The sequence below is a fragment of the Rhea americana genome, unplaced genomic scaffold (assembly GCF_003343005.1).
Source record: "Rhea americana isolate MKP2758 unplaced genomic scaffold, rheAme1 scaffold_263, whole genome shotgun sequence".
NCBI lineage: Eukaryota > Metazoa > Chordata > Aves > Rheiformes > Rheidae > Rhea > Rhea americana.
Genome location: NW_028186383.1, coordinates 422200 through 435079, shown reverse-complemented (window position 1 = coordinate 435079; position 12880 = coordinate 422200). Strand labels below are relative to the sequence as shown.

Below are 12880 nucleotides of genomic sequence, written 5' to 3'. Positions count from 1 at the left end.
AGTTTTGGATTTTTTAATCAATTTAGAAGGAGGTGAGAGTGTGGAGATTCTTATTACTGGTATGAAATCTAGCATTTTCATTAATTTAACTGTGCTGAAGAACCTACACTTAGATTTCTTTAGCAGTTTTCTAGGGTAAAGTCAGTAGAATGTAACTGTGACTTTGGTCTGTCTTAGTTCCTGTAAGCTTGGCAGTCTCATTCCGCATATGGAATTCCGTTTTATGGAAAAGATGTGTATTTGGGAATGAAAACATTTGGTGACCTGTGATAAAAGTTAAAAGTCTGAAATTTACTTTTCTGAACATTTTCACTATTGTAGCTCAAAAGGGCATGCTGTCAAAGACTTTAGTTCAAAACATACTTAAAATCCCCTAAAAAGACTACTGACCTTTTTGTCAACCTGAAAATTAACGGTCAAAGTTTAAATTTCCAATGTGAAACACATGAAAAATGATAAATCGGTAAGAAATGTCCAGTCCTTGCTCATTGTGAAAATGGCAGCTGTGACACTTTTAAGGTGATTTTTGTGTGTGTGTTAGATAACTGTACATTGATATAGGACCTTATACTGTCATTACTTCAAAACATACTGCATGTGTTAGTCGACATCATGGAAACCCTTTTGAGTTAGTCTACGTATTAGTATCTACTGGAAAAAGGTAGTGTGAGAATACATAGTAAATGTTTGCAAAACCAGGAAGAGAATCCAAAAGTCTTCTAGCTTCATGCATGTCCTGTTCCCTGAATTGTGCTATGGCCCTGCTTCAGGGCTCGAGACTGAACTAAAGATGCCTCTTAGCTCCTGAGTAAGACCATAGATTGTATTCTGATAGGGACTGTGGTTCCAGTATTTTTAGAATTTTCGATCATTTTTTGACATTTTAAGGGATAAAAGCAATTGAAATGTCGTGCTACAAAATGTTGGTATCTGCATGATATGTCAGGGTGTTAATACCTTTAATCCCAACACAGCAGGCATAATCCCACTGCCTTTTTCAAATGGTTGTTGATAAAGATCGTCTGAAATGTTTATCATTTGGTAAAGATATTTCSTTGATAATAAAAGAACTAGCCTAATGATTTGGGTTTTTTTCTCTCTGAGATATTTTGCTCTTTCCTAGCAGTAATATTTTTAATATACTATGCTCGTCATCTGTCCATGTTTTTACCCATTCCTGTCATTAGAAGACATTTGCCTAGCATGTATTTGAATGACATATATACTTCTAAGAATAGCTACTGAAGTGATCAGATAAATTGGAGATCTCTTGACAAAAGAGAATAGACTTTCTGTTGTGCATTTGTTTGCACAACAGCTCCTGGATATGACCATCCCTAGAGAGAACATTTAGTTTTGAAGGTTTGTGATAAATTTCTTGATTGATACCGTAAATGCCTTGGGACCATATAAACTCATTGCTGCATGCTGCTTATAAGTTTTACACCCAAGAACTCAAGTTTCAGAAAATATATGGTGAGAAAAATATGTGTGTTTGCTGTGATTTGTCTAGCATATTTTTGTTATGTTTATCCTCCCAGTCTCACTCATGGGGCCCATCCATGAGATCAGCTTTTGATTTCAGAAGGGAAGACCCTTGATTCTTTGCTACGCRAATGTGACAATACATTTTCCAAAACAGTTTCTTCCAGAGACTGGCAAAATTGATGTTTGTTGTGCAAATGTCATGGCTAAAAGGCCCCAAGTACGTTAATCAGATATTTCTGTCATACGAAGAGAAAATCCGTGGTAGTGCAGAAATTGGAAGTAGATTAATTCTGTTACGGTTCTAAGCTGTTCTATAGGCACTTGGCAGATCCTGTCCATTATAGCAGCACCGCTGTGTGACCCTCTAGCACCAAGCAATCCTGCAGTGGTAATAGCTGGAGAAGCCAAACTGTGGCAGTGTGCTGCTCGTGGCAGGGGCTTGTGGCTGCAGGTGTTGTGACTTGCAGGAGGAGCAGAGGAGGCCGCTTAGAGAGACTTTTGCTCTTGTGCAAAAGCCCGTCAGTAGCTGAAAGCCRCTCGCTGTACTCCATCTGTGTTATTAACAGTAAGAAGCATTACTGCAAGTGTTACTGTGTTAACTCCAGTGTGGGAAATGGCCCTTAGATGATTTCTTTTTTTACATAAAAGGCTCACAACTAATGGCTACGTAGTTTGCAATGAAATGCGGCTTCTCATAAAACTGAGATCTGCAATGAAGCGTCCCTTATGCTCCCAGCCATTTTACCTTCTCTCGCCTGTGAATCCATGTGACTTGCAGGTGTTCCTCAGCCRTGTAAGAGCAAAACAGGCTCTTACTCATTGTGAAAGTCCATTTAGATTATTTTGCAAAGAAGGAAGATATAGTATCATATCAAAAGCAATAAAGACTACATGATCCTCTTTAGATAATGAATTTAGCATAATGGTCTGGAACTCTGGATACAATGGCAGTGCAAATAATAATACATAGTAATAACTCCTGGAAAGAAAATCTGGACTCAGTTGCATCTGATAATATTGTTGACAAGCAGTCTTCTAAGTAGTAGCCTCAGACCCTTACACATACATTTCATATTCCTTAGATTTCCCAAGCTGATGATAGGGGAAAARAGCATTCTTGTAGAGTGCTGTCTTCCTGTGAAAGACGCAGAAACGTCCTTTGCAGATGTCAGTGCATTTAAAAGCAATTCTGGTAGTGCACTCAAAACCTAACAATAGGGACAAATCTRTTTTTGAATATTTTTATCTACCTGACTGTCATTGCTTTTAGAATCTATTATGATGATTTAATCAAATTGTCACTGTTCTGATGTAACATTATATTTCATGATTTTACAAAAGGAATTAATAAGAAAAAAGTCATCTAAATGGATAACAAGAAGCTATGTTTACTGTGCAAAAGAAAYCAGAATATTCAAGACGAAAAAAGTTATTTGAAGAAGATACTATTAAAGTGATTCTTAAGAGCAGGCTCTCCTTTTTGATAAGGACACTTCCTATCTATTACAAATACTAAATGCTATTACTGAAATAGCTGAATACTTGTACTAAAATCAGATTCTATTGAATTTTACTGGTAATAATGATGTAAACAAAGAAGAAAATAGGCAAAGGTAAAAATGCTCATTTTTAAGATGAAGAAAAGRCCCGTTCCGTCTTTTACTGCTGTAGCTCAGTTAATGTTTGGTGTCAYGCCTGTGATGTTAAGATCATGCTTTTCTATTATGTCTTTCTGATACTTTTAATTTTCTTGCTATATATATGTGAGTTTACAAGTCTGTACAAATTTGAAAGATAATTATTTACTTCTTTTACTCCCTGCCTAATATGACTGTTCATACTTATAAAATTACTTCGTAGAGGTCTCTCTTTTATCATGATAACTGTTGTGTTGCCTCTCTTTCTTTGTTTGAAGGATACCACAGTACAGCAGCCTTGCTTCCTGTATTTTAATAGCAAGAAACTCATTAATTTCTCCTAATAATGTACCTTCCTTTGCTGAAAAACATCTTCGAAACTCAGAAGAGGATTATGAGTATTTCCTTATGCCACATATTGAGATTACAAACTACCCTCAAATTCATTTGCTGTTATCATTAATCTGTTTTTATAGTTCTATTTTTCAAGTATAAAGTAAATACAGCCAGTTTTTTTTCAGAAAAGAAAGTGATTTACAGTTTTCAGTGGTTTGTTAATACAGTGAGTTTTCAGATTCTTCTCTACCTTACTTATCAGTGAATTAATGTACAGTAGCCTTGATATTTTTTTAAGAAGTTAATAAACTTTTCCATGCATTTATAATAGGTGCAAAGCAGAGCAACTATACAAAAAAAAGAAATGCAAGTAATTCTAAAGGGCCGGTTCCTCACTGGGAAGGAAAACCAGGAGAGAATCATTCTGATAGCCCTGATGTCTGAAAGGACAGAAGTTGCTGCAATTTAGCACTCTCTTTCCATCTGGAAAGTAGCTACACACTGTCAGCAGCAAAAGGTTCATAGATGGCAGAGCTTATACCACATGGAAACGGAATGTGTGCTTTTAAAACCTCTTCTTACATAGCTTCCACCAACCCAACCTCCTCCTTCCATAAATACTTTTCCTTGACATTAAAGCTGAAATGAAAAGAAGCATCTAAATTACAGGATTTCAGGGTTCTCTGTTCAGTTTTCCAACTGGGATGATTTAGCCAAAGGAATCTAGCGATAAAATGATTAAAACTAGGATCATTAGGCCTCATGGTCATTTTACAGCTGCACATTGAACCGAAAGACTGTGAGCATTTCATCATTGCTGCCAAGTTTTCGTTTCTGTCAATGTRCTCAGTTTAACAAAGATTCTTCTGCTTCTGAGCTCTGAAAAGCTTTTTTAAAGGTCTTCTACTTGCCAAAGGCAAAATGCTAAATGCCTTTACATAGCCTAAATATATGATGAAACGTTGCTCTGCTTATTGAAGGAGGTGCAAAAGAGCAATTGCACCAAAAACAGTGGAATAATAGGTGTGGTAATAAAATAGCATTTTTTTCTTATCCTGGCTCCCCATCTCTCTGAATTTTATTTTCAACTACTTTAGAGGTGAGAAGAAACTCTTGATGCTGGATGCTGAGGAATTGTACCTTCACAGTCTCGGCACTGTCGTGTTCAGCCGAGCAGTACCTACTTGTTTGTTTTCTTCCATTTCCATATTTCCTGGGTCCCTCACTAACTTGTATTTGGTTAACCTTACTACCCAGAGAATTGCTGTTATCCCATATCCCCCATATGCAGATGGTGACTGACCCACAGAGAAGCTAAATTTCGGAGATCTGGGGATGGAACTCAGCTGGGCACTGAATCCAGACACTCCAAATCTGATCTGTGAATGTTTGTTGTTTATCACTAGTGTKAGTTTAAGAGTAAAACTTGCCTCTAAAACCTGAATGATTGTATTACCATTATCTAGCTATCCAAATATTTCTGAAATGAACAAATTGGACCCTGCATTTTAATTCATAACATAATTTAACTGTGCACCTTCCCCTTGCCCTTGACTTCTTGTTACTCAAAGGAGTTTGTAAATTTTAGTTTCAAATGGATATAAATCCATATTCAGTCTCTTCCTACAAATACATTTGTGCACTTTTTTTTATCGCCAGTTTGAATAAACTCTAATGGTTCTACATTTTGCCTTGCAGATGATGTTCAATTTAATCAGATATGCTTTCTTTAATGACACCTCACCTTAGATATTGACCTCTAGTATATCAGATGTCCTGAATACCCTTCATGCCATAATATCCTCAGACACTTCTGAGAAGCTGAGGGTTTTGTGAATGTTCTGGTAACTTTTAAAGCAAATTGAAATTTCCCWCATCTTCAACATGAGAGTTTCGTGTCTACTACAGAAAATAATTGAACATTTCCATTTTCTCTACTCTCTGAGGCACTCTGTCAGTGAAGACAAGATAAGGGGAAGACTCTGGGAAACGGGCATTCCTACTTGCTGTGTATCACACATTGTGTGGTTTCACATAGCCTAAGGGGACTATATGAAAGAGGGGCCAAGAGAACCTACAGATATGGTGGTCCTCTGCATCTTTCTTTCAAACAGAGGGAGAATATTCAAGAGGTAACAGCGTGATAATGCAAAATTAAAGTCTAACATAAAATCACATGCTCCTAGGCWTTTTTGTATGGCCCATTACTACAACATCCAGACACTGAAAAAGGGTAAATATATATAATTCTTGTGAAAAGTGTATGTTGCCTTGTTCTGCACCATTACCTTCATGATGCAGTCCTTGCCATATACAAGTCTTTCTGTTGCTTCTTTAGCAAGCATTAGGTGAGACCTGTGCTCAACACGTTCCTCTGAGAGTTTGGGGRAATTCTTTACAGCAATTTCAGCAGCACCTGCTAAGCTATTTACGCTGTGCATCAGAAGACTTTTACAAAACATTAAGAGTTTCACACATAGGACCTTAGTCATAAAATACAACTTTTAAGACTAGCACCCATTAGTTTGATTAATGAGAACAAGAGCCTGGGAGAAGAGGTTGAATGGCCATGAGATTGAGTGAATCAATTGGGAAATCATTAATGGGACAAAATTAAATGGACTGAAACAGAATAACATTGGGGATGACAAGTTTACTTACAGCTATGCAGGACTGCAAATCTTAATACTCACTCAGCAGTTCCTTGGCTCCTTTAATTCCTTAACCAAACTTTTATTACCTTCTACACACACACACTTCTGGCTTTGTGTTAACTCGCTTATTTGCAATATTCAAACTGATTTATCAGGGAAGTATATTTAACAAATATTAAAAAACCTGAAGACATAATGCATGAGATACTGATTGTCAAGTACACTTGGAAGCTGAATCTCATTTTGACTGTTATGTTAAATTTCTCTCACTTTATACTTCATATGATTATTCTGAATTCCTTCATAATTTTTAGGAAGTCATTCTCACTATGAGAAAATTCCATGGAAATAGTGGATTTAAAATGTTCTACACCAAGCCATCATTCACTTATTAGTACTTGGACACAATTTTCTTGCCTCCCTGTAAAGTATATATTCCCTTGACTGTTTTATAGAATGAGCATTGCACATGTGTATACTTCAAATGGTTTTTACCTTGACCTCTTATTTCAGAAAGTTTACTGTGAAGTGGAAGTGCAGCTAATAACAGTTGTTGTTGTAGCCTTAATAATTGTATTGAATCAAATGTTTCCAGAAAGAAACAGATTGTGAAATGTTACGAATTTTACCAGTTTTCACACATAAATAGAAGTTTTACAGAAAGAAGGTAATTATTTACAGGCTTCAGTAAGTCTGCATTTGCAAATGCAAGGGTAGTATTTGTAAGAACAATAGCTGTACATATATATTTTGCCAATATAACCACTCTATTCTTTGAGAAAAGAACTTCTACTAGAGTTTAAATCACTGTGATTTTGTGTGTGTGTGTGTGTGTGTGTGTGTGTGTGAAGAATTGTGAACTTCAGTGTGAGGACAAAAGCTTTGAGTTCAGTTGCAGGGGATGTATGACAAAGTTAACGGACTTTGAAGATCATCTGTGAAAGATGCTTCAGTCTGCTGTAGTCTTTATATTGAAAATGAAATGAAAAGGATTCTCAGACTCCTGTTGTACATTGGCAAGGCTTTTGGACATGAGTGAATCCCTAGCAGTTTTCACAGGCTAGAAATTTGGCCTTAGTTTCTGAACTTAAGATTTTTTTGATGGTTTTGCAAGTTCACATTTTGTTTTAACTAGATATACCTTATTCTATTTTTTTTCCTCCAGAGCGATTCAATGTATATCTTATGCCTACACCAAATCTAGACATCTATGGGGAATGTACAATGCAGATCACACATGAAAACATCTATCTCTGGGACATCCACAATGCCAAGGTCAAGTTGGTCATGTGGCCTCTAAGCTCTTTGAGGAGATACGGACGTGACTCAACGTGGTTCACATTTGAGTCTGGAAGGTAAGACCTAAGGAGAAGCAGCAACAAGAAGAAAAGAAACAGTCATTTTTGAGATGCTGCCTAATAAGTTAGTGCTCATTGTAAAGTGAGAAAGACAGAATACATAGTGTATCCATATGCTTCCATCGGTTGACTAGTCCTTCAACATATTTAGCTCAGTGTTCAAAATAAACATTAATACTATAAATACTTTATAAAATATTATATAATACTATATAAAAGCTATAAATAATATTTAAAAGGAACCTAAAGCTTTTCTACTGGTCATCTCCAAGCTGGGGGCATTCGCTGCCTCTGCTGTTTACTTAAGTGTCGTTGAATTGTCCGCCTTAAGTTTTACGGTTCTCACTATACTTAAACACCAATGTGGGATATATTTGAGTGCTGCTGCTATTGAAGAAATTAATTGTGGATCATGGAAGAGGTTCCTCGTATAGTATGAATGGAAAAACTTCAGCTACAGGAGATATTATTCTTCTCGGATGCTACTGATGCATGATTTCCACCCTAGTATAATCATGAGTATGGAGAACTCCTGTAAAAGAGAGTGGGCCCAGTAGAAGTCTAGCTCTTTTTCTGCCTGAAGTTTTAATCCTCATTGCCATTTCTATCTTCAGATCAGATATAAAGATCTGTGCAAGACTGTTTTTGCTTCCATTTCATATCTCTTTATTGCATTTCATATCTTGCCCATGTCCTCTGCCTTTTTTTTCTGATACATTCTTGGTTTATTTCTATCCTTGATGTTTTGTTTTACATTTTATGGTTCTAGACTTTTTTAATTTTGTCCCAATTCCCTATGCTGAGCAGTCTATGAAGTCAGATGTCCTTACACTCTTGAGTTAGCCACACTGCCTTTGTTAAAAATCTTGTATGCATTTCAGTATGTATGTATGTATTTATTTAAATATCATTTACAAAGATTTACAAAACTACAGCTGGTGTTAATAAACAAAACCACAGATCAAATAGACCTCTAAAAAAGGTAGCAAGCAAAATTTTTCTGCAGTTTCTTATTGAGGGAAGTTATTGCTTAACTCATAAGATGTATATCAAGATTGATATCATTAGAGTACTTTCCTGTTCTGGAAATTTATCACTTGAAGTTTATTATTTGTTGTACGTGGCTCAAAATGTGTGCATGTCTTTCCATACAGTGTTTTAATTATGAACAAAGCCATTCTATAGCATACTGAAATTCTGTTTTTTACCTTTTTTTTTTTTATTTCTAAAATAGGATTGTTGCTTTCTGTTCTGCTTTATTTTTAACTTTGGCACATCCGCACTAGCAGGTTATATATAGTGATTGTGCATACTCAAGTAAAATGCAAGACATTTTTATCTTACTGTTTTTTCCAGCTTCCTATACTGATATTTGTACATCATCTCCCTGTGCCATCCATAATCCATGCATCCTGAAGAAAAGTGGATTGTTTTCCTGTGTTTTATTTTTATGAGCTAGCTCTGTCTTTATCTGCAATGCTTTATTTTATTTGATCTGATTACTTCCTTTTGCTTGCTTGAGAGTGCTTTATCTGTCTGATTTGAAAATGCACGAAGATTAGATTTAGACTGGCAGAAAAATGTAGAGGTAAAATAGGACTACAGAAAAAACAGTGTCTGTAATAACATATGAAGACTATATAGGGCAACATTAATACTCAATTTACAATCTATTTTTGTTTTTTTGTGGAGATTTATTTATCTTTTATTCAACATCTTTCTGAACATGTGTTTATCTTTGTCCCTTAATTGCTGGTGTCTTAATACAGTGAATTGCTGATCCATAGTCTCTTATCAGAAGTGAAGCGCTCATCCATGCTTGATGACAATGTTACATAGTAAAATGTTACTGCTTTATTTTTTCCCTAAGGCTTAAAATTTAAATGTAGACAATTGCTTTAAAGGAAATATTTTGAAATAGGCTCTTACTGTTTATTGAGCTCTAGCAGCTATACAGTATATGTGTTTGTGGCTAATTTACATGAATGTTGAGAGCTCAGTTTTTTACGTTTATTATTATATTATTATGTTATTTACTATCCATACTCATTTTTTAATTACTYGTTTCACAAAATAAGTGCATCACATTAAAATAAGTGGACATATTCATGAAAAAAATACTATAATAAGTAGATMAAAATTAAGCTTTCAGACAATTTATCTTTTAATAAACACTATCTTATATTTAAATTAAATATATACCCACTTATATCAAACTAAACTGTTCATTTGTCTAATGAAGTCTAATAACTGCATGATTGGGAGGATGTCTTAAACATGAGAAGAGTGAACACAGACTCTTTTCAATACYCAAATTTTTGTGTTGACTTTTCCATTGAATTGGAGTTTGTGTTTTGCAATGAATACAAAGTTAGACTCATCCTTATTTTTCATTAATTAGCTAGCCAGTGAAAATAAATGTTTCTTGCAAAATAATTTACTCAGTTTTTGTTCTTCCTCATTCAAATTCTGCTGAGATGTGGAGGAAGCATAGTTTTGTGTGGCTTAGTTCAAAACTAGAGGATGAGATTCTTTTATATTCTGCAGTCTCAGGTCTCATAAAGTAGCTGATCAGGGCTAATCTCATACAATCAATCCATTGATCAGAAAATATTAATTCACAACTCTATTGGGTATAGATGCTGTGGTGGCATTATACCAAATAATAATGTGCATCTAGTAGAGAAAATGGATGCCACCATAATTTAGAGCATCTAAACCCGGAGCTGGCCATTTGCTTTTTCACAAGCCAGCTTCAGATTGGCTTGGTCAGTTGTACTGTTGAAYCATCACTGAGACAACAGAATTTCCTGGATTTATGAACAAATGCAAGGTGTCAGGTGTTTCAGACACCTCATTCTCACTATTTCAGGTATGAGATGCGTAAGGATGCAGTTGATMTCTGCAAGTGCCGTAGCATTCATTTCTCTTGAAACCTTTGGAATTGCTGCTCCTCGTAGTAGGTCTGCACAATGTAGATTAATCTGTGCCTGGCTCTGATTTTAAGCCCATGAAATAGGAAACATACTCCTTTTGGAGGTGTCCACATATCTGTCCAGGTGAAGATACTTGTATGTATATACTGGATTAATTAATTATATACAGTCTAAGAGGCATGCCAGAAAAGTGATAAAATAGATGAAGATAAAATATCTCATGGTTTAGATCAGGASTGAAGATACTATTTGCAGCCACTTGCCAAAGTTACAGAATTCATTTTACTGAGGATAAAGACCAACCAATGAAAAGGTCAATAGCAAATTTTAAAAATTATTGTCTGGAAAGTAAGAAATGCAGTTGTCCAAGCTTTGTGTTTTAGCAAAAAAAAAAGCTGTCTGAGGCACCTTCTGTGAGATCATAAGAGGACACCCCTAAGAATTCAGGATTTTTTTCCATCTCCTGAGAAAAGTAAACCAATATGAACTCTGTTCTTTTGAAATATTGTGCCTTTTGAAATATTGTGCCTACAGTTCTGCTATTTACATTAAACAGTATTTTCTCCACAGGGAAGCTCTATAGTCAAGTGCATTAACTACTGGCAAGCCATATCCAAAAAACAGCCAAAAGTGTCAAAGTCAAGTTAACCATGATGAAAAATTGCAATATGAAGGTGGGCTACAGYAGGCCTGGCCAAAGGATGTGAAATGCCATAAGTTTTCATCTGAGTAGAGAGGTGGAGGTAATAGGTATATTACTGGATAATTTTAAGAAGAATTGGAAATAGCCACAAATCTGTGACRTGCTCTTTTTTCTGAAATATGCTTTCTCCTCTTTTGTAGACAAGATATAAATACTTGGAATCATCTAAATTTCAGGTTTATTCATGCTATACATTCAGAGACACCCACTGAGTCACACTAAATTATTTTTTGTTTTTTTGCTTTTTACTTCATCATAGACAAACTAACTAAATATGATGTTCTCTGTCACTCCAAAGGTCTGGAAGTGTTAGACTCAAGTACTTTAGTGTGGTGACATGAGATATTTTTCTTCTTTTTTTTTTTCTGTCTGTGGTAGATACAGAGATGCTAGGGTTATCTGAAACAGAAAGTTCAGTGTTTGCTTCAGGCACTACATGTAACAGAAATCTTATATTGGTCTGTCAGTCCTCTGTGGCAAATTTYGGTGCTAATGTGAAACATATGAGTCAGTTAACCCTTACAGTTAAGTTATGAGGCCCTTACAAGCAGGCTTAAGTTACGGGAAACATGCTTTTTTTCCTCTATATGGGGAAAGGCACCTTTTCCACAAGAATTTGTAAGTTATCTTGGGTTTAAAAGCATAATTAGCAATGAAGTGCAGCTGCAATAAATAAGTTTATCATTTCATACAAGCACTACCTCAGAGATCTCAGTGTTCCACACTAAAGAATTTTTGCTGGGATATTTTTATTTTAATGTTACGCCTTTGTTACRTTTTCATAATGCTTAATTTACCTATGATTTGAATTGTCAGTGGTTTTGCTGTTGCTGTGTTTTCTCAYAGCCTCTTCCCTTCTTTTTCCTATACTCTGCCCAAGTGTAATGTATTCRTAAAATCAGAAAATAACTTTCGAAAAACTAGATTATGTTGTATTTCCCCCTTGTTTTTTTTAGCAATCATGTAGCTCTAATTTTGGGGTAAGTGGCATTTTCACCACTGAAAAAGATTAATTAGTTCTTGAAATTTAACAGTGCTAAGATTATATTTGAATCTGATCTAACTGTACTTCCATTCCTACTTTTTTTCCATTTCCAACTTTTTTCTAACTGTCCACTTAGCTTCTGCCAAAATCCTGATCTAGGATAAGTTCTGTTAGTCATTTGGTTCACGTAGATCCTACTTAAAAAACGAGTCATGCAATTCCTTGTGTCCTGTCATCTACAGGACGCTTACTCTGGTTTTGATTGTGCTGCCTCATCGGAGAACTCTTAGATTAGAGGAAACTAATATAGCTCATTGCAAGTGATTTATCATATGCTTGTTGCATGTTCTCTCTGCCAAGGCTGCTCTCAGTCTGCTCCTGTGTTGGTAAGACCAGACATGTTCCTCCACAATATAGCTTAATATGCCAAACAGTGAGAAGAAGGAGATATATACTAAACTAATTATCCTGGATTTCCATTGTATGGTCGAAAGGGGTCTTCTTCTTATTAGCCCCTGGTTCGAACGTTCAGCCGTGACATACACACCCACACAACACTTTCTCTAACTTGCAAAGAACGCTGGAGCATACATACATTCTTAATCGTGGCAGGATGCATTTACTCTTCCAACTCCAGATTTTGACTGCTGGTTCTGCCRCGGACCACAGCAAAGAGCTATCCCATACGGTAGTTCTGAATAACTGACAATGTCCTAGCCCTCTGCAGGGCTCGTACTAAGATTTAACCTTGTGCCTCACAATACAGGAGGACTATGAAGCAGC

At 35.8% G+C, this 12880-nt stretch overlaps 1 protein-coding gene across 1 annotated transcript in view; it reads left to right on the top strand.

The window, feature by feature from the left end:
* Nucleotides 1–12880, top strand: part of DOK6 (docking protein 6) — a 157624-nt gene that overhangs the window by 57545 nt on the left and 87199 nt on the right. The window contains exon 5 of the mRNA XM_085307761.1: nucleotides 7281–7470. Coding sequence (XP_085163887.1) covers nucleotides 7281–7470 — 190 coding nt within the window. The remainder of the gene's footprint in view (nucleotides 1–7280; nucleotides 7471–12880) is intronic.